This window comes from Amphiura filiformis, chromosome 7 (genome assembly GCF_039555335.1).
Source record: "Amphiura filiformis chromosome 7, Afil_fr2py, whole genome shotgun sequence".
Taxonomy (NCBI): Eukaryota; Metazoa; Echinodermata; class Ophiuroidea; order Amphilepidida; family Amphiuridae; genus Amphiura; species Amphiura filiformis.
Genome location: NC_092634.1, coordinates 34,165,262 through 34,186,682, shown reverse-complemented (window position 1 = coordinate 34,186,682; position 21,421 = coordinate 34,165,262). Strand labels below are relative to the sequence as shown.

At 35.9% G+C, this 21,421-nt stretch overlaps 1 protein-coding gene across 1 annotated transcript in view; it reads left to right on the top strand.

Moving 5' to 3' along the window:
• The window catches only part of LOC140157048 (protein dispatched homolog 3-like), a 56,399-nt gene that overhangs the window by 10,764 nt on the left and 24,214 nt on the right, over positions 1-21,421 (top strand). Inside the window, 3 exon segments of the mRNA XM_072180113.1 lie at positions 10,443-11,349; positions 11,352-11,531; positions 17,227-17,367. Of these exon segments, the coding sequence (XP_072036214.1) occupies positions 10,477-11,349; positions 11,352-11,531; positions 17,227-17,367 (1,194 nt within the window). The 5' untranslated portion in view covers positions 10,443-10,476.

The following is a 21,421-nucleotide window of genomic DNA, read 5'->3' as shown; positions in this document are numbered from 1 at the left end:
GTTGATTTTAGAAATCTGATAACAGCACACATAGCCCAGTTCTCCACTCTCTCTTCAAGAAATTGATGGTCGATCTGTAGTATCCTTAGCATGAACCATGAATTGGGTCCTACCAAGTCTCAAGTCTGCGAGTGAGGTTGACTGTGTGATATTATCTGGGAAGGTTGGTTTAAAACCCCATGTCAAACCGGTTACTTGGAGTTACAACTTCTTCTGCTGGTTTTAGTTACCTCTAAAAGTTTAACTGCAATTGCTTGCTTCTCTTGCATTTTAGTTCCTTTGCACTCGGTGACCGAATTCACAGAATCGTATGCTAATAGGTGCTTAAATTGTAGAGGTCAAGATTGTTCCGGGACTACAGGTTATCCACCAGGAAACATAGATGATAGTTGCAGATAACAAAGTCACACATCTTGGGTAGCTGATGTTTTGTTGCAACTGTTCCCTGTGGCAGCTGGCCATGTTATTTTCCTGGTGATCTTCATCGAGTACAGTTGCCATCCACCTTGCCTTGTATATTGTACCAGGTTGCTTAGGCATGTGAAAGTCGATTCCGAGTTTATCGTCCCCCGCCCGTGTCACTTTTTGGAGACCAAAAATACCCACGTCAAATTGTCAAAAATGCCAAAATAATTCATTATTTTCAAATTATCAGTGTTTACACCAGTTTTAGCAATTGGAAACATATATTTTTGTTTGTAAAACATATAATTCATAACTTGGGAGCAAAACCAGGCTCTTTTCTAACTTTTCTAGTCCCTACCTTTCGTGAAAATTTCTTTGTCGCATTTATTTCCATTTTGCTTTAAATCAACACGCATTTTAGGTCAATAATGAAATCTGATGAAAAAATGAAAAAGTCACCTCACCAACCTGGGAAAAAAAAGTGATGATAAACTCGCAATTGACTTTCATGAGGCTTAAATGTCAGCACCTTCTGATCACCCAAGAATACCTTATATAGCTCAATGAATTCAAAGCAGTCATCTGCATCTCTCTTCGTTTCTGCCTTTGACTTTCAGATCTCAAAAAGTATCAATTCGCATATGCGTCTAATAATTCTGCATCTGAATCTTTGCTGGGGGAAACCCAGCTTTCTAAGAATAGTGCCCAGGGAATACAATGGAAGTCCATGCACTATTTTATCTCATTGACTCCATATTATTAGGCCTAAGACCAATCATCAGTTACATTGTTAGCCAACGTTGTTCTTAAATGACTTTTCCCCCACTAGAAATACACATATTTCAATGTGTTATGTGTCAAATACAAGAAATGTATATGCCAGCTATTAGTTTACATGATTAATTATGGGTTTGGAACAGCTGCTTCATGTTGAAATGTATTGGTTTTGGATTGCCTGTATCATTTCCACAATTAAATAACACCCCAAGTACTTGGTTAATTAGAGCAGCCAATTTTATGATTGAAAATCCATGTTATGTGAATAGCTGCCATATGCCTATTGCGTTATGTTCATATGGGTTGTTCGTTCAAACTTTCGAGCCACGGAGGACCCATAAGACGAACTCGGAATGAATTTAAATTTTGGGAATCTTATTATTTCATCATTTGGCACATTTTAAGACTGGCTACATAAAATCTGGTTGACAAAAGGGGGACATGATGCACCCTTTTAGTGAATCCCATTCCAAAGTAAGTCAACAGATGTAAGTTAAATTTTATACCATGTTTTGCTATGTTTGTGATTGCAGTTTTGAACATTTTTAACATCAAGTGTCATTTACAATGGAAATTTCCCAACCTTAAACATATGTTAAGTTTTAATTGGGTTCCTAAAATAATTAGAATGTCTAACTTCATGTACAAATACTACTTGATGAAAGGAACCTCCCAGCCAAGTTTCACAGAAATTGGAGTTACTTTATAGAATTGGCAATTCAAGCGATTTGTGTTTCGGAGGCTTCAGTTAACAACACAGGTGATCATAAAATTAAAATATTTGGCTAACTACTGCAAGTTAACATGAAAAAATAGGTAAAAAATATCACAATTACCAATTTTCATGCTTTGCTTCTTAGTTGACTAAGTATTGAATTTCAGTTGTGACAAAAATTAAATTATCACAGCAAGTCATTTTTTTTGTTTCGGACTTTAACAATGGTTATAGGTCTGTCACACTACGACGGACTGGATCAACGTACATCACCGAATACAAAAATATTTTATTCGGTGGAAAAATCACCAGTCCGGCAGAAGATTGGGTGGGATTTTGGGTCCGATTCCCGTTCATCGCTCTATGCGTTGTGGCCGCTAATAATCCTGCAGGTGTCTTATATCCGATCGTTCAACGTCCGACAAATGACCGGATTTGGGGGTCCGATTCCCGCTTGTTTCTCTATGCGTTGTGGCCGCTAATAATCCTGCAGGCGTCTTATTTTCGATCGTTCAACGTCCGACAAATGACCGGATTTGGGGGGTCAACGTCCGACAAATGTCTGGATTTGGGGTCCGATTCCGTTCGTCTCTCTATGCGTTGTGGCCGCTAATAATCCTGCAGGCGTTTTATATTCAATCGTTCAACGTCCGACAAATGACCGGCGAATCCGTCGCATGTGGCACCAACAGGGACGTCCACCCTATCAGAAAAGTGGGGGAGGAGAGGGTGTTTGAGAGGGTTTTTGACCCCTTAGAGGCAGTGACGTAGCAAGCACTTTTTCAGAGGGTAAACAAAGTGGGGAAAGATACCTTTTAAGGGGGTAAATTTTGACGAAAATGGTCAAATATTTGCTAATAAGAACAAAAGGGCTACAAATCTACAAATCGGGCGTCCGGGGGCAATAGAGGTGAGAAACCGTTGGACAATGAAGGCCCAATTGAAGCCATTTGTCATTTTTTTGATCAATTTTAGCACTATTATGCAGTTCAAAAAGCAACTTAAAACTCATCTTTTTCTTCGTGCTTTTCCGGATTCACATATGTAACTTGTTTGTCTTTATTGTTTGTGCGCCTTGAGTTCTTTTTGAAGATTGCACGCCTACTAAGAACCCTCCATTATTATTATTATTATTATTATTATTACTATTTTAGTTTGAAACAGCCGCAAATTGGTGAAACGAAAGGCTAATTGAAGCCATTAAAAAGTTTTCACCATTATTGTATAATATAAACAATTGTTTTAAAAATAACACGTGGATGTCCATAGCAGAAGCAAAAAGGAAGACTTGTCTATTTTTGAAACCAATTGAAGCCATTTGCATGAGGACTGTAGGGCCTATTTACATTATTAGGCCTATGCCTATTGTGTATAAATTTAGTTTTAAAATGGAAAATTTGGAAAATTGTTTTAGTGCATCATTTTTACACTATTACAAAATGTATTGCCTTAAACAAAAAAACAAAGAAGGCCCGATTTGAATTTGCAAAATTTAAAATGTTACACGGATCCATTGACACTTAGATATAAGACTTCAGACTCGTAATTTCAGGTAAAGCATGCATGGATTGATATATATAAAAGTCAGGAATAGACCTACATGTATAAGTCCGTCTTAAATACTGACTTTGGTGACAAAATATCACGGGCCCTGCATATGGACTGGCCGGCAGTAATTTTCACAGGCTTTTGGGCCAAGGAACCACATTTACGCACTGTCTATAATAATCACAGGCCTATACTTAGGCTTACTAGTACTACTATCCTGGGCCTACCGTACTCAATAAAGTATACAATTTAACCTTTTCCATGTTTTCTCTTTTCTTTTTTTTCTTGTCAATCACTAAAACTGGTAAGAATTTGATATTGCGTCCTCTACCCTTCAGAAAGTGCCCCTCCCTCAATACTACTTACATGCATAGGCATACTACTAAATTACGTGCAATTTAACTTTTTCTCTTCTCTTCTCTCTTCAATTTTTCTCACTTTCTTTTCTTTTTTTTCTCCTTTCCCCTTTTTTCTACTTGTCAGTCACTAAAGTACTGGGGGAAATATGATATTGCGTCACACACCCTTCAGAAAGTCCCCCCACCCATGATCGATGCACATGTTCGCCATAGGCCTAAATCTGGCACAAGCGCCTGCGAAACCTTGCAAACACCCGCGGTATATAAACGAAAGAATAACGAACAAACCCAGGGTATATATTCACGGTACGAACACACATCGGACAACTTCCGAACATGTGTATTCGGCACAGTCCGTTCAAGTTTTGTGCATGCACAAAACTTGAAACGTATTGTCGACGGACTAAACAAACATCACCTAACACGAAACGCATTTGGCGGATAATAACAGGACATATGAAGAACATAAAACGAACATTGACGAACACTAACGGATTTGCTAAGATACCATCCGTTTCTTATGTATACGGAAGACCGATCCGGTGTAGCGTGACACTAAGACGGTCTGGGTCAACGTACATCACCGAATGCAAAAATATGCTATCCGGTGGTGAAGGCCTCGCAGGAACGTATTTGCAACGAACACGGGCCGTGTGCAACGAACAAAGAACGAACATGAACGAAAGGAGAGCGAACAAACTCCGGCAATATGCAGCACCAATCGAACACACATCGGATAAATACAGAACATGTGTATTCGGTACACTCCGTTTCAAGTTTTGTGCATGCACAAACTTGCCGACGGACTTAACGAACATCACCTAACACGATGATAGCAGGACATAAAAAGAACATCAAACGATCATTGACGAACAACAACGGATTTACTAAAATGCCATCCGTTTCTTGTACGGAAGACCTATTCGGTGTAGTGTGACAGACCTATTAAACATTGCAGAAGTACCGGTAGTTTTTAGCTGCGGGTAGCAGCTCTATAAGTCACCATGTCTCTCCGTCCGTCCGTCCATCCGTCCGTCCGTTAGTCCGTCCGTCCGTTAGTCCGTTAGTAACAAACGCTAAAAGATGCTGTTACGTCAACATCGTTTGTCGCATGGCTATGGTACTTGGTGAGGGTAGGGCCTATACCGCCCCATACTGGAAAAAGAGTTTCGTCCCTAAATATGCTAATTAGGTCATTAAAGGGGCATTACACAATTTTCAACAATTTCTAAAAAATGCTGTTACGTCTCGCATGGCTATGGTACTACTTGGTGAGGGAGAGGGCCTATAGGGCAATAAAGGGAAATTTGGGAAAAGTGGGGAACATGAGGGAAATTGGGGGAATGGGGAAATTAAGGGCAATTTTGGGGAATTAAGGAAATTGAGGGAAATTCAGGTGAATTAATTGATTTTGTGGGCAATTAAGGGAAATTGAGGGGAATTGGGGGAAATTGAGGGGAATTAAGGGAAATTTGGGGAAATTGAGGAGAATTAAGGGAAATTGAGGGAAATTCAGGTGAATTAAGGGAAATTTGGGAAAATAGAGGGAATTTAAGGGAAATTTGGGAAAATGAGGGGAAATTGAGGGAGAATTGGGAACATTGAGGGAAGTTAAGGAAATCGGTTTCCGAACACTTTCGATGTCAAGACGCTTTTTTTCCAAAATCGTTTGGACATCAAAAGTGTCCGAAATCGGTTTCGAACACTTTTGATGTCAAGACGCTTTTTCCCGAAAATCGTTTGGACATCAAAAGTGTCCGAAATCGGTTTCGAACACTTTTGATGTCAAGACGCTTTTTCCCGAAAATCGTTTGGACATCAAAAGTGTCCGAAATCGGTTTCGAACACTTTTGATGTCAAGCCGCTTTTTCCCGAAAATCGTTTGGACATCAAAAGTGTCCAGAATCGGTGTCCGAACACTTTCGATGTCAAGACGCTTTTTCCCGAAAATTGTTTGGAAATCAAAAGTGTCCGAAATCGGTTTCCGAACACTTTTGATGTCAGGACGCTTTTTTCCCGAAAATCGTTTGGACATCAAAAGTGTCCACAATTGGTTTCCGAACACAATTTTTCAAATTTTGATTTTTTTTTGGTGTGGATGGAAATACCCTTTCTGGCATTATTTTACGATGAGCGCCCTCAAAGGTTAAGCTCACAGAGGGGTTACAGGTCAAAATTGGGGTCAAACTTGAACCTGCTTCAAAGACACCAACACTGCAAAATTGAATTCCTTGTCCCGCAGCGACCGCTCACGGATCCGACGGTACTTGTTTTGAAAACAACACTGTTGGGATCATCTAAGCTGTTATTTTCTTGTGTGCATTGAATCAATGATTCTATATGCGGCAGATATTGTAGATTTATCACATGTTAATTTTTTCACCCATTTGTTAAGTATGGTGTTAACTTGCATGTGACAAGCCTTGAAATAAGCAGGCGCGGGGAGCAAATTTGCTCTCGTAAAGCCACCAATTACTCCTGGTCCTTGTAAACTTCACATGAAGCAGGAACAATTTTCTAAAATAAATTGCTCCTGGTTACAGTTTGGCACTTGATGCAGTCGTGCAGGTATACTGTATTGTATGCAGAAAAGAATATTATTATAATATTTGAAAATTGCTCCTGTTTCTTCAGAAATTGCTCCTGGTTCTTGTAAAATCCCAGTGAACCAGGAGCAATGTTCGAAACAAATTGTTCCTGGTACCAGTCTGCTTATTTCAAGGCTTGGCATGTGAAGCCTCCGAAACAGGCTTTTTTGGGTATTCACCTTTTCGGTAAATCCCATAAGCCTTTGCGAGTACACCTGAGAATTCATCATTTCACGTCACGACGACCTGCAATGCGCAGTAACAGTGTTCGATAAACGATGTGCGCATCGGCGCAGATCGGCGTGAAGCAAAGGAAGGAGGCTTCATGAAGCAAAGCATGAACAGAGGGTTATTATGAGTTGGCCTACTGGTAAATTTATCCTGTTCCTTCCATCTTACAAATAGGTATTAAATTTTATCTGTATAAAAACTAATAAATTTCATCTTGACAAAAACAAAAACAAAATCAAATTTTGATATTGATCAGTAAAAGATTGTACAATGATGATCGCCATATGTTCATACGTACAAATCAATATGAAATTGATTTTACTTCAAGTTCAATTTATTTTCCACAAGTAAATGTACCATATAATCATGGACATGCATTGTACATTGAACTAATTTAGTAAGGCCATGGACTATGGTACATGCCAGGGGTACACGTACATCTAGATGTCAAAAACATTCAGCAAGATCGTATGTCTATAGACTGAATGTTCATTGTATTGTGTGGATACAGATGTACACATAATGTACAATGCAACAAAAATTGTTCTAAAAATAGTAGGCATGTCTACATGTACAAGAATATATCTTTTTCAAATCAGTTGTAATTATTACAAGAAAAACAGATCTTTTGGTGACAATTCACACTTAAAGTAATAAAAATGGATTAAAAAAGGCTTTAACTTCACGCAGCAGTCAGTTACCATGGTAAATGTTCGTTATGCATTTCCACATGACAGAATTTAAAGCAATAAAATTAAATTAAGTATCAGTGTGGACAAAACAATACAGTTACCAATTCCCTCCACACTGAATATTGTGTAGCAGATTTGTAATAATCGGTGGAGGAGACTGTCTCTGACATAAATTAGTAAACGTAAGACAAAATGATAAAACCAAAGTCATGAATTGGAATTTCGTTGCAATTAGGCCTAAAAAATTGTTTGATTTGCGTAACATAAAGACATTAGGGTAGGTATACAGTGTAGGTAAGGATTTTTTTTTTTACTTTTAAAGCTTTTTAAATTAAATTATTTTTTTTTAAACTTTTTTTTATTTATTGAAACAAAAAAAAAAAGTCAGGGTCTGGCCTATTTTTAAGGTTAGTCGGGTTACGCCAGTCAAACAATTTTTTTAGGCCTTACTAGCCCGTAAATTCAAATTTTGTGATATTTTTAATATAAAAACCATGAAACAAAACAAAAAGGTTCATGAAGAAATCAGACGGCAAAAACTTCCTATTACTGTAGTTTATACTTCCTTATTGTTGTTGAATGACAGTGTTATCCTTTAAAATGTAGCAAACAAATAAAATTATGAAACCTTTTTTGCCACAGCTAGATAGGCCTATAAGATTATGACAGTCAGTGTCAATTACCGTATTGGTCCGATTATAGTCCCACCCGTTTTTTAGGTGAAAATTTTTTCACAATTGGGGGTGGGATTATACTCAATTTCAAATTTTTTTTTTTTTTTTTTTTTTAAGTTTTTTTTAAAGTTTTTTTTTTCGGTTTTGGAGTGTCCCTGGACCTAGACCTAGATGCTAGGATCATTCATGGTTGAGTATGACATGAATACAAAATATCAATTTTCATATTAAAAATACAAAACATCTTGATTTTTTTTTTTTTTTTTTTTTTTAGGTCAACCATGAATGATCCTAGCATCTAGGTCTAGGTCCAGGACACTCTAAAACCAAAAAAAAACTTTAAAATTTTTTTTAAAATTTTTTTTTACAATTTCTGGAATTTTTCAAAAAATGGGGGGTGGGACTATACTCGAACGTGGGACTATACTCGGACGAATACGGTACTTTTTTCATTTCAAAGGATCAGAATGCGTTGAAATGATACTACATTTTCTCAAATTTATTTCATATAAATATTGATGGCCCACCTCTAAACGGGGTAAGTAAGAGGTAATTAGAGCAATAAGTTTTAATACCGTAAAAACTCGATAGTTAGCAGATGTGAGCGCTTTTAAAATATATGCAAACATGAAGAACCCTGATCTGCAAAATGAATGGTTTTGAGCAAATCATCGCTACCCAAACCAAATTTGGAGTCCCCCTACCCCATGGCATGTGACCAGTTTTCCATAACAAAACTGCCCCAACAGATACTTGGATGACATTTTGACACTTTGGTGGTCATGTTTAACTTCTATCTGAATCAGGTTACTAAAATTACAGTTTCTTTGAATGTCCTGGGTGTACATTTATGGCCATGCGTTTTAAACTGGGTACACCAATAGGGTGGAGCAGTAGGCCTACTTTTGTGCGAGATTTTTTGTGCGAGATTTTTTGTGCTAATTATTATTATTTTTAAGTCAAGGGTGTCACCTACCTAGACAAATTACCTATCAATTTAAAGCTTTCGATAAGACCTTTGTATTGATACCATAACATTTTATGTATCATTTACCATTCTCAAGTTATTTTGATTTTAGTGAAAAATTGACAGGGTGGAGCCGAGGATTGATATGGAGGATTGATATGTAAATTTAACTAAAAATTTCAAAAAATGGGGGTATATTGATATGTTTGCTTCTTTTAATTGTTTTTTTTAATGTTGTAAACACTTAAGAACAATCATTTAGAAACTAAAAAAGGAAACTCTGTCCTAAAATTTAGTGAATTTCTAGTGCAAATCACTTGATTACAAAAAATGCCTTAAATTGCACTGTTTGTGTGTAAATCCCTATTCGGAATGCCTCAAATGTGTGTTTCAAATATGTTCGCACACAGTGAAACCTGTAGCAGATATCACAATAAAAGTATACATTTTGTTAAAGCTCTTGAGCCAAGGAACTCAAATATGATGTTCTTTTCAGCATAGGGTATTATATGTAAAAAATATATCCCACTGAAGACAGAACATTTTTATGGAAAATGTTGTCATTCAACTTCCACTACCTCCCTAACCAATTTTCCTACTCGGAAACTAATATAATTTTTGGATTCCCTGTTTAAATTCCTGTCAGGAAATGTATACTTTTCTTGTACTTATGGGTTTAGTTAACAAACAATTATATTTGTTTCAAAAAGCGTGCATTTTCAAAGAGGAAAAAAATTTGAAATTTTGAGTTCCGAAAAATCTACCAACTCAAAACGCATGGCCATATGCATTTCCTTTTCTTTGTTTTCCTTCTTTTTTTTCCCCTTTTCTCCTTTTTTTTTTTTTTCTTTGCCTCTCTGATTTCTCTTTCAATTTCTATGAATGGGGCACTTTGCTCCCATGCCATTCCCCACCTGCTGGCTACACCACAGACACTTATTTCTTTGTTTGTTTACAAGTGTTAGTTTGAAAAATGGCTATTCACTAAATTGGGATTCTTTCGTTGTTTTGTGGTCAATTTTGTTTTCCAATATTTTTCATGACATTGCAAAAAAAACCCAAAAAGCAATTTTGTTTTATGTTGTTTGCAATATTTTTCTTGACATTGCAAAAAAACAACTACATAAAAACAAAACAAAACAAAAACAAATAGGAAGAAATTATTTGAATTTAAAAATGGTAATGCACAAAATTTTAGTTTTTTCATTGTCTTGATAGCATTATGATTGATTCTGTAATTACAGTACATTGATGAACATGTATGTTTGCTTCAGTCTTTATGCGCATAATTATCTTAATTGCATTTTGTGTATTTAAATAAAAATCTCATTATTTGCCAATTATGATTAGGTAATTATACAAACTACTGGATGTGTTTGGACACTGTTTGGAAATGACCATGACATTGCAACTAATGTACTTTCAAAGATGTTGAAGCAAAATGATATACATTAATTGTGGTGTCTTTATTTCTTGTATTTTTCAGAGAACTCCATTACCTTCATAAACAAGCAACAGCCATGTCGGGGGTCCTCTGCTTCGTCAGCCAAGATGGCCCTTTTGCAGATGACGCGGCGGAAAACGAAGTGTCTTTCTCCTCGCAAGAAGACACAAATGCGACCTTCGTGTATAGAAATGAACAAGAACTGGACCAAATAGCAAGCAGAATGGATCAATCCACATTACAAAATTCGCAAAACATGGCCAGAGCAACGACTCAATCTGCAAGCAGTATGCCGACCGGGGGAGTTATACCAATTCCTCGCATACAAGAAACACTGAAACCTACTCATCTTGGAATAGGACCTTTTTGGATGTTTCTAGGCAGAGTTTTCAACAGTACTATTTTTAGTATGTTTTTGATAGGTATTACAGTGACCGTATCACTAGCTTTGGGTGGTATCAGCGTCTTTGTAGTGAAACCATCGCCATACTTTGACAAATCGCTTGACGCATTTCAAATTCCGAATCACGTATCGACAGAGAGACTAGACGCCTTTAATCTTGCCAAAGAAGATTCGTATCTGCGGAGAATTATGAAACGGAGCACCAACAGCGACGACAACAAAGTTGATGCTAAAATGCAGTACTTGACAGCAAGGGATGATGCAATACTTGATAATGATGCAATAAATTACGATGAAATACAACATATACGCGACACTAATTTATTAGGAAATAACAAGTACAATAATAAGCTATTTAAAAATTATGAGAATATTGTTGACGCACCACCAATTAATGGTATTCATGATATGGAAAAAGGGGTGCAAGGATCACGATCCTTGAGCAGACGTAGGAGAGACAGTCCGATTCGTAGATATCGTACAACTTCGTGGAAGTTTCAGCTCGTCTACATAGCACAGGGTAAAGGTGATCCGAATATCTTCACGAAAAAGAACGTTTGGAAACAATACACGACGTGGAGATGAGCATAATGAATCACGAAGGGTTCACACAATTCTGTGCGCGTAATCCGAATTCGTATAATGACCCTGCTTTGGATGTGTACAACTATTGTCTACCGCCAAATTCACTGATGACGTACTTCTATCCATCGAAAGTTGGGAACAAGGTAAGATTTGTTTGTTTGTTAAGGTTGTCAAAATTAAGGTCGCTACAGACTCTGTGTATTCGTCGTAGAGTGTTTGATGTAACATATCTACGTTATTTTACTCTATTCCCCTTTCCATTTCCAGTAATATTTAAGTTCTAACGAATATTTGTGATAACGTAAAATCGATAATGTGTTACATAGAACATCTGGTAGAAATATATCGATTTTATGTCATCAAACATTCGTTAGAACTTAAACATTACAAGAAATAGAACTGGAATAGATTAAATAACATACAGTAGATATGTTATATCAAATATTCTATGTCGAATAAAAAGTCTGTCTGTAAAGTTCTTTAGATCTATGTAAGATGTAAGATACAGGGTGTATCAAAATGATTGGTACCGACGACTTCTCATTTTTGCAGTACTATTTTTTGTACCAGTTTGAGGTTAATTGTTGCAATATTTATCTGTAAGAGTTTCAGATCATAAAGATAGCACAATCTGTTCAGAAGTTACATGATTCTAAAGGAAAATAGGTGTTTTTACACTTTTCATCGTAACGCTGGATCCATAGCGCACCATTTCAAAGCTCTATTTTACTACAAATACCTTGTGAGAATGATATATATGGTCATTTTCACGGTAAAGGGTGTAACTTTGGATTTTTAACATTTTAATCCGTAGTGTTCTAATAAAGCCACAGAATTCCATGATTTTTGGCCACATAAGTCATCTAGTTAGCAGCTACCTTGGGTAGCATAATCAGCTTTGGGAGTTACTATGCTCAGTTTTAGCAGGCTTAAATGTACTTAATATTGCCATTTTGAAAAACTATAAAAACAGTAACATTTTGTAAAACCCTGTGTTTTCTTCAGTTAGTTCATGGATAATTTTTCTTATCCTGAAAGTACAGTCATATGTTCAGTAAACACTGCCACATTAGATTTAATTGTGAACAGCCCTGTATTTTTGAGAACCGGACTTCGATATTTGTCGCTTCGAGGCTTCATTTTCCGTTAACAATTGTTAACAAACTTTGTGGGTGTAGCTTTGGTTCATAATTCTTGGTTATTTCTTCACTTCTTCTTGATTCATAACAGTTGTTATCTTAACTTGAAATGGGTAACAAAATTAGTCGATTTGCAAGCTTTTAAAATTTTTATAAAATCTTGACTTCAAAGAGCCGTTTTTCCGTTAACTTTTTGAAGCCTCCGAAACAAACTGTTCAGCAAGCTTGTGCAAATATAAATAAAAGAGCTCATCCAATCTATTTATCAAAATGTAGCAAAGTAGATCCTCAAGTCACATGTTTTTAAATCGTGGAGATATATATCACCGTTTGAAAATGGGACCCAATACAAACTTTCCGTTAACAATTGAAGCCTCCGAAACAAATGAAGCCTCCGAAACAACAATAAGATTAATTATCATCTATGCATATCTAAATTGGTGTGTTTCATACTGATATCTGCATTGTAATTATTACTTGATATGTGCAGAATGTCATAAATTAAAAAAAAAATTGACATTATGGTTAATGTTTGAAAAATATACTGATATCCAAAAAAGCCTGTTTCGGAGGCTTCACATGCAAAAAACACCATACTTAACAAATGGGTGAAAAAATTAACATGTGATAAATCTACAATATCTGCCGCATAGAATCATTGATTCAATATACACAAGAAAATAACAGCTTAGATGATCCCAACACATTTCAAAAAAACTACTTCTGCAATGTTTAACAATTGTTAACATGAAGCCTCCGAAACAAAAAAATGACTTGCTGTGATAATTTAATTTTTGTCACAACTGAAATTCAATACTTCAAGAAGCAAAGCATGAAAATTGGTAATTGTGATATTTTTTACCAATTTTTTATGTCAACTTGTAGTGGTTAGCCAAATATTTTACTTTTATGATCACCTGTGTTGTTAACTGAAGCCTCCGAAACACAAATTGCTTGAATTGCCAATTCTAAAAAATAACTCCAATTTCTGTGAAACTTGGCTGGGAGGTTCCTTTCATCAAGTAGTATTTGTACATGAAGTTAGACATTCAAATTATTTTCGAACCCAATTAAAACTTTAAAAATATGTTTAAGGTTTGGAAATTTCCATTGTAAATGACACTTGATGTTAAAAATTTTCAAAACTGCAATTACAAACATAGCAAAACATGGTATAAAATTTAACTTATATCTGTTGACTTACTTTGGAGCGGGATTTCACATGTATTCCAGCTTTCATGTCATAATTTTCTGAGGTTATGTAGAATACATTTTTTCTTAGATTTTAACCAAAATGTTATGGAAATGTCAAATTTTTTATTAGAAATCAAATAGTTTAAGCCTTGAAACATTATTTTACTGGAATTTAAGTTGCTTCTATGCATGATTTCAGTAAACAGAAACATATTTAAGTGGTTTGAAATTTTGACCCAAAAAATCAAAAGTTACACCCTTTACTGTGAAAATGACCGTATGTCAAAAATCTTGGAAATGTTTTATTTTTCCCTTGCCTTAGATTTCTTCATTCATGATGTACATGTTCTAATCAATATTTATTGGTTGAGAGTAATGTCTAAGCTGTAATAACTTAAGGGGGTACTACACCCCTGTGGTAAATTTGTGACTATTTTTGCATTTTTCTCAAAAAGTAATAATTTAACACACTGGTAAACAAAATTTATGAATATTATTGAGGCAAGGAATCCAATTACTACACTGAAATTTCAGTGACTCAAGACAAGCGGTTTGTTATTTATGATCAGAAATAAGGTACCACTAAGATGTACCTCGTTTCCTATCATATGTATATTCTGAACCGCTTGTCTTGAGTCACTGAAATTTCAGTGTAGTAATTGGATTCCTTGCCCCAATAATATACATAACTTTTGTTACCAGTGTGTAATTATTTTTTGAGAAAAATGCAAAAATAGTCACCAATTTACCACATGGGTGTAGTACCCCCTTAAAGCCGCAATACCTTTTAAATAATTCAAGCAGTGAACCTATTCATCTTGTGGTGTGTAAAAGTAAAACCATGATTACTTCGATCTTCGTTTTTTCTGACAATAGCTCCCAGATGCATCAACCTATTATCTTCAGATTACTAGATCAATAAGTTAACATATGCCCCTTTCTATTTATAGTACAACTACAAAACTATATTAATTAGCAATTTTATATTTTTAATATATTTTTGAAAATGTTACATATCCCGGTAACAATCATTTTGATACACCCTGTATGTAACACAGTGAACACACATTGTCTATTGTATTTATAGAACTTGACCTGACATTGCAAGGTAAGGTTGAATGATTTTAAGGTTGCCAAGGTAATTATTCTAAATATAAATTGGCTTTCATGTAACGCTATGGACCACAAAGGCCTCATCCCAATGGCAAAGTTCAACAACCTCAATTAAACAGTCATAGTGCAAAATTTGACCTCAAGTTGCAGAGTATGAGTTTTTGTACCCAATTTTTCTAAGGTCATTCAATGAATGTTATGTATTGGGGTTTAAAAAGAACATGTGCCCTGATAGATGAACATGTTGTGGATCCTAGTTATATAGGTTCATTGTACTATACAGTCTACATATTGTACAAAACTAGAGTTATATACCCGTATGCGTAAATGCTTATTAAGCTCAATATGCCCGTATGCATAACAGCAACATAGCATGAAACCACATGACCTTTGTCCTCTGTTTGATGACCTTTGATGACTATTGGATGACCTTTGACCTTGGATGACATTAATTAATTAATTTAATTAATGTATGCATGTTTTTATTGTACTGACTACTCCTTCCTTCCTTAAAGGGTTAAATAATAAACACACACCACATCCCTATATAGAGCATGTATATACATGTATTGGTGCCATAAGAATGCATCAGAGCTATTTATAGATGAACAAAGAGTGCACACATGGTGGTACTGTGGATTTTGGATTTTTAACAAAGATCCGCATTTTCGCCAATTTTGAGCCCAATTCTTGACCGATCTCAACCAAATGTGACCTCCGCATTCCCCTCGCATCAAGGATTCCACCCACCAAGTTACAGCCCAATCGGACCAAGTTTAAAATTTGACCTTTGACCTTCGACCTCCGATTTTGACCGAAGGTAGCTTACAACGCTCCCCGTATTTTTCTGCATCCCCCGTGCGGATTTGGCGAGGCTGGGATCAAAACTGACGGAGCCTTTGACACACATACACACATACATACACGCATACAACATTAGGCAAATTATAGTAAGATGTACACCAAGTGCAAAAAGTTAATTGGGCTATTCTAGTTGAAATCCATATACATGCCCCCTATGAAAGGCATGACCTTAATATCCTACAGGGAGTGTGAATTTCAAATGGGGTAATACCTGAACAGGTGACTCTATTTGAAATCTACACCCCCTGTGTGGAAAATTTAAGGTCTGTCTTCCATAGGGGGTGTATGGATTTCAACTGGCATAGCCTATTATATTCTTGTTTCATAACTGCAATTTTGATATTATGAGCCAGTCAAGCAGAATGCAGATCGAATAAAGCTGTATTTGAGTTGAAAAAAAACGACCTGACTTTCAAATCCTTACTCCTTTTCATTGTTTTCAATACCTAACATTACTAACAATGGCAGGATCTGAAGTTTCCCAACTTTGTGCTGAATTGTTTGGAGTCATACATTTGGCTATTCCAGTTGAAATGCATAGGCCTACACTACACCCCCTGTATCATATGAAAGACATGACCTTAATCTTTCATGCAAGGGGTGTGAATTCCAAATGGTGTTACCATTTGAAATTCACACTCCCTGTGTGGGAGATTAAGGTCATGTCTTCATAGGGGGTGTATGGATTTCAACTGGAATAACCCAGTATTCATTCAGCCAGAAAGTATGAGTTGTCCATGTAAATGCATAATGACAAAGCCATCTATACAAAATTCAAGTGTAAATATAGTGTAGGCCTATGGATTTTCTCAATCTAGGTTTTATTTGAACCATAATATTTTGGGAAAAAAATTAAATGAGCCCTATTTGTTACATGAATTTGAACCATAATATTTTGAAAGTACATTTCATATAAGCCTACATGATTGTACATTGTAAAAGTCTTAATTCAGAAAATTATATGTGATATGGTCAAGGGGAATGAGTCGCATGTTGGCAATTTTCAATCTGAAGTTTTTTACATCATTATCTGTCAGTTTGCGATCGGACATATGGTTACCAAGTTATGAGCAATTTATCAATGGTTGAAAACAATATAAACAAAAGAATTTGAACACTGTTTTTGCCAATATCTCAAAAACAATATTAGCAACATCCGACACATTCCCCTTGATCATGTCACATAATCATATGATAATGTTGAATCTGACAAAATGGGTAGACTGACTTTGCACACAGGTTTAAAAATTGTGATTGTTTTTCAAACACTGTTATTCCAGGATCTACAAATTTAGGTTATTGCAATTGTAAATGGACCAAGACTAATTACAGCATCAAAGCACCAAAAATTTACCCCCCCCCCCCAGTGATATGACCAGTTTGACATTTTTTTTATGTCTTTGATACTTGAAAATTTTCAGTCCCATCCTTTAGGATTGGGTGAGCAAATTGAAATGATGAAAACTGTAGATGTACATTTTGGTAGCAAAAACTAATTCATTCTGTTTGTGGTGTTGATGATTTTCAGATCAAGTATGATGGTGTTGGTTCAGAGCAAGCTGATATCAATGGTACTCTATCATGGGCTATGCAGCACGAATCCTTCTATTGGTTTGTGGATACTAGTATGAATAGCACCAACAGGAAGAGTTCTTTCATCAGAAGTGAGGTAAGCAGGCCCGTAGCCAGGATTTGTTGGGGGGGGGGAGGATGTGCGGGAGATTCAAAAGTAGACCTTTTGTGAACTCTTCCTTCAAAAAAGGGTAAATTTCAATGGTTTTACAAAAGAAAGTGGACCTTTTGTGAATTTCCCTTCAAAAAGGGTTGATTTTCAAAATTTATTTACAAAAGAAATACATAAGAAATAGTGGTCAAATATGTTGCTGCTTTTGTGGGAAGGCCACTCCCAGCAAATCATATTTACATGTATTGTCAAAAAAATTTACTTTCAGCCTTTGGGTCAAAAGAGAGTAAATTCTTTTCCAATCTCATCTGCCACAGAGGCTGTTGAAATGCTGGTAAGCCAGTTGCGGACCACAGCAACTTGTCCTATAGAGACCACTTGACATTGTTTATCAACAAAGGCAAGGGGCTGGTCTATCAATATGCTTGAACAAACCGCTACACTGTTCAATGGCTTTCTTGTACTATATGAAATGTTTGTGGGCGATTTAAAATGCATGTGCCCTGAACAAACTAATTTGCGCGCATACTGCCGGGCAATGACGTCACATGTCAAGTGTATGGCCTACATGTATATGATTCTGGGTCGATGGAAAGTTCAGCATGAGCCCTGATAATACATGTATGTGTATACCCATTTCTATATGTACATATAATATTTTCATGAGAAATCCACTAGTGTTATCATTACTTTAATGATGTAACGTGCTTAATATTGCAGAGAAGCAATGCCTTCAGTTCTAATAAGCTCACTGTTCATGAAATACGCTGTTTAATTGCATGAATATGTCAGTTTGCATTTGTCACAGGTGTGCTTTTATTGAAATAGCAAATAATGACTTGCATACGGCTATTTTGACAGTTAATGTTTAAAGGCAATTTGATGAAATAAATCTTTAAAAGTAATTTATTTTACTGCATTGTATATATTGAAATAAACTGGCACTATATGTACACCCAAAAGGCTGAAGGACAATGAACATGTTTTTGAACACTGTACATATATACAGGCCTGTAGCACCCCCCCCCCACACACACACACAAAAATCCACTAGAAGCATACATCTAGGTCCAATATTTTTGGAACATATAATGTAAAATATTCTATTTTTAATAACATTGATTTCACATAAGGTCCAATTTTTTTAGTGAAGATATTGAAAAAATACTGTACACCATATTAAAAAGGCATTTCGTGATCCACAGTCTCATCCCCCCACTTTTCTCAAAAAAAGTTGACATTTTTATACCACTGGCTACCTGTGGCTACATAATGTTTATGTACCAAAACTTTCTTGCAGATTAATTCGTTTAGCAAAAATATCGCCAAATTTGAATTACAACAGTGGTCTATGGAGCAGTGTATTACACTAAATAATGCGTAACTTGCAAACACAAAATCGGAATCAACTGACATTTTGGGAATAAACTTTTTTGTGGATACCTACTGAAAAATGTCATTAAAAGAGGATGCTAGGATCACAAAATCCTCCTTTAAGTGGTTATATTATTACAGTTTTTTTGCTCTCGCATTTCGCAAATCCAGCCACAACCATGAAATTAAAGACACATAAAAATGGTCAATAATACAAATGTTGCATGTATGGAGCAGCATTATAGTAGCAGAGAAATTGATAAATCTCCAATTGTTTCTTTTGCTGCAAATTGCAAAAAAAAATCTTAAAATGAAAATAATAGTCCACATTTGGTCATTGAAAATCCACAATACATTGTACATGATGAGGTTCAAATTTGTACACATTTATGACTTGCATTTTGTGATTCACACTGAAAATTCAGGTTTGAGGATACACAGCTTCCTCAATGCAAACTTGATATCAAAATATCTGCCATTCATCATAGGGAGTTATTTGACTTTAAAAGTGCTCTGCATGTGAACTTTGGGTGTTAGATTTGGTATGAAGATTTATATTTTATCAAAAGTTGTCCAAGCTAGACATGGCTCTGACTCACTATGATAAAAATATAAAAAGGAAAAGATGGGGTTTACATGTACATGTATGCTGTGCTAATTCCTCTGGCATGGATATCAGTGATAGGCTGGGGATGCAGCTATTTTTACCATATATTGGTAAAAATAGCTACGTATAATCAAATACCTTGCATAAAATTGGTGCAATTGTATACGTGTACAATATGGAAAAGAGCCCTTAACTTAAGGAAATACATACAGGTTGGCATGTAGGATAATCATGTGGGCCACGCAAGTATATGCTACTGTTTATATACGACGAAATATTTTCACACCATGCACCCACTGAAATTTCACCCATTTGTACTTGTAAGCAAAATCCCCCAAAGCAGGTTATTAAAAACACAATCAGGAAAGTAGAGTCAACGGCAACCCTTTTCTAAAAAATCACAGATTTTGTGATCCCCATGAGTATACACACACCTTTTCACATAAACATTAGTAAGGCCCCCCCCACGTGCATGATTTGGACCCCCAACAGATAAGTATACCCATTTTATGTAGTGTTATGTTTTAGATATCTACTGTTCTACACCTATTTTGTCAGACATTTTTGAGTTGAATGAGTTTCTGTGAAAAGCTTTGGGACAGGGAAATGCGCTGTTGCTACAGGATATGTCACTTCAGATACAAAACGAGATATCTAAAAACTGACAGAATATTGCATTTTAATTTCTTTTTGTCAAATTGCCAAAAAAAAGTAAATGTCTATATATGCCTTAAAATCTTGCGAAGATTTTGGCAAGTTGTTTTGGCGATTTAAACCCCCATTGTAATATTTATGGCTCCCATGTCCCCTGGGCACAATGGCCAATAGAGTCTCATTTGATTTCACCAATCGATGCTACATGTACCTACAGGGTGTCCCCAAAAAAAGAGGCCCCTCATTGCGCCCTCAAATGTATTTTGGTATGTAAAGAAACCTTAAATCATTAGCTTTAATAAACCAAAACAGTTATTTCAAGAAATGTACCCGTTTTTCACTCTGTCCATGGCTGAGGTTTGGCTACAACAAAGATTTAAACGAAACACATGGTTAATGACATGGATAGATAATAGCATTAGTCTTGTGAAAGCATTCACTATAAGCGAGGATCACCAGCTAGCTTCAAACATCTTCGCAACCCCATATTACTGCTGCATTCGCAAGTATCCGGCGCACAAGGATGGTACGCAACGCAATTGATGCAATGAGGACTAGGGCTGAAACCTGTATTGGTCAAGGAGACAACCAGGTAGAGGGCAGAGCAGCACAGTAAACTGACTTCAAAAGAACCAAAGACAAGCTAAACAGCCCTTTTCATGGCTACCTTTTATTTAAAAAAAAAAAAAAAAGAAATGACTTATGTTGTCAATAAAAAGAAAGCAAAAAACAATAAAGTAAGAAAGTAAGAAACAAGTATAGCTAAAAGAAGTCCCATCCCACATCAATTTTGCCCAAATAAATGACACTTAACAAAATCCATAACCCATAAGCCCACCGTTAAAGCCCATTCCCTGATAAAATTGTTATTTTATAAAGTTATCATCGAGGAATGTTTTATATTCATGCATGGTATATGCACTTTTCAATCTTTGAAGCAGCCAAACCTCCTCCGTGGACAGAATGAAAAACGGATACATTTCTTTAAAAGGGCATATCTTCAAAAGTTATGAGCCGATTGAAATAATTGTTTCGGTTTATTAAAGCTAACGGGTAAAGGCTTCTTTACATACCAACATACTTGATCAACTTTTTTAAAATAGGAGAAAAAGAGGGCGCAATGAGGGGCCTCTTTTTTGGGACACCCTGTATAAAGGAAATGGCAATTATCATAGTGGCTATTATTTGGTACTTCCATGTAATTATGATGGGATTAAAGTGGTTGGATTTGGTACATGCTGCATGGCTGTTACATGTATAGCAAAAAGGCGTACAGACTAGCTCTCCAAAATTTAGTTGATCCTGAGACCGAATGCATGGTCAAAGGCTTCATGTGCATTACAATAACATACAACTTGTAAAATTGGTACCGGTACATCTGGGCGGTACATTATTTGAAAAAAA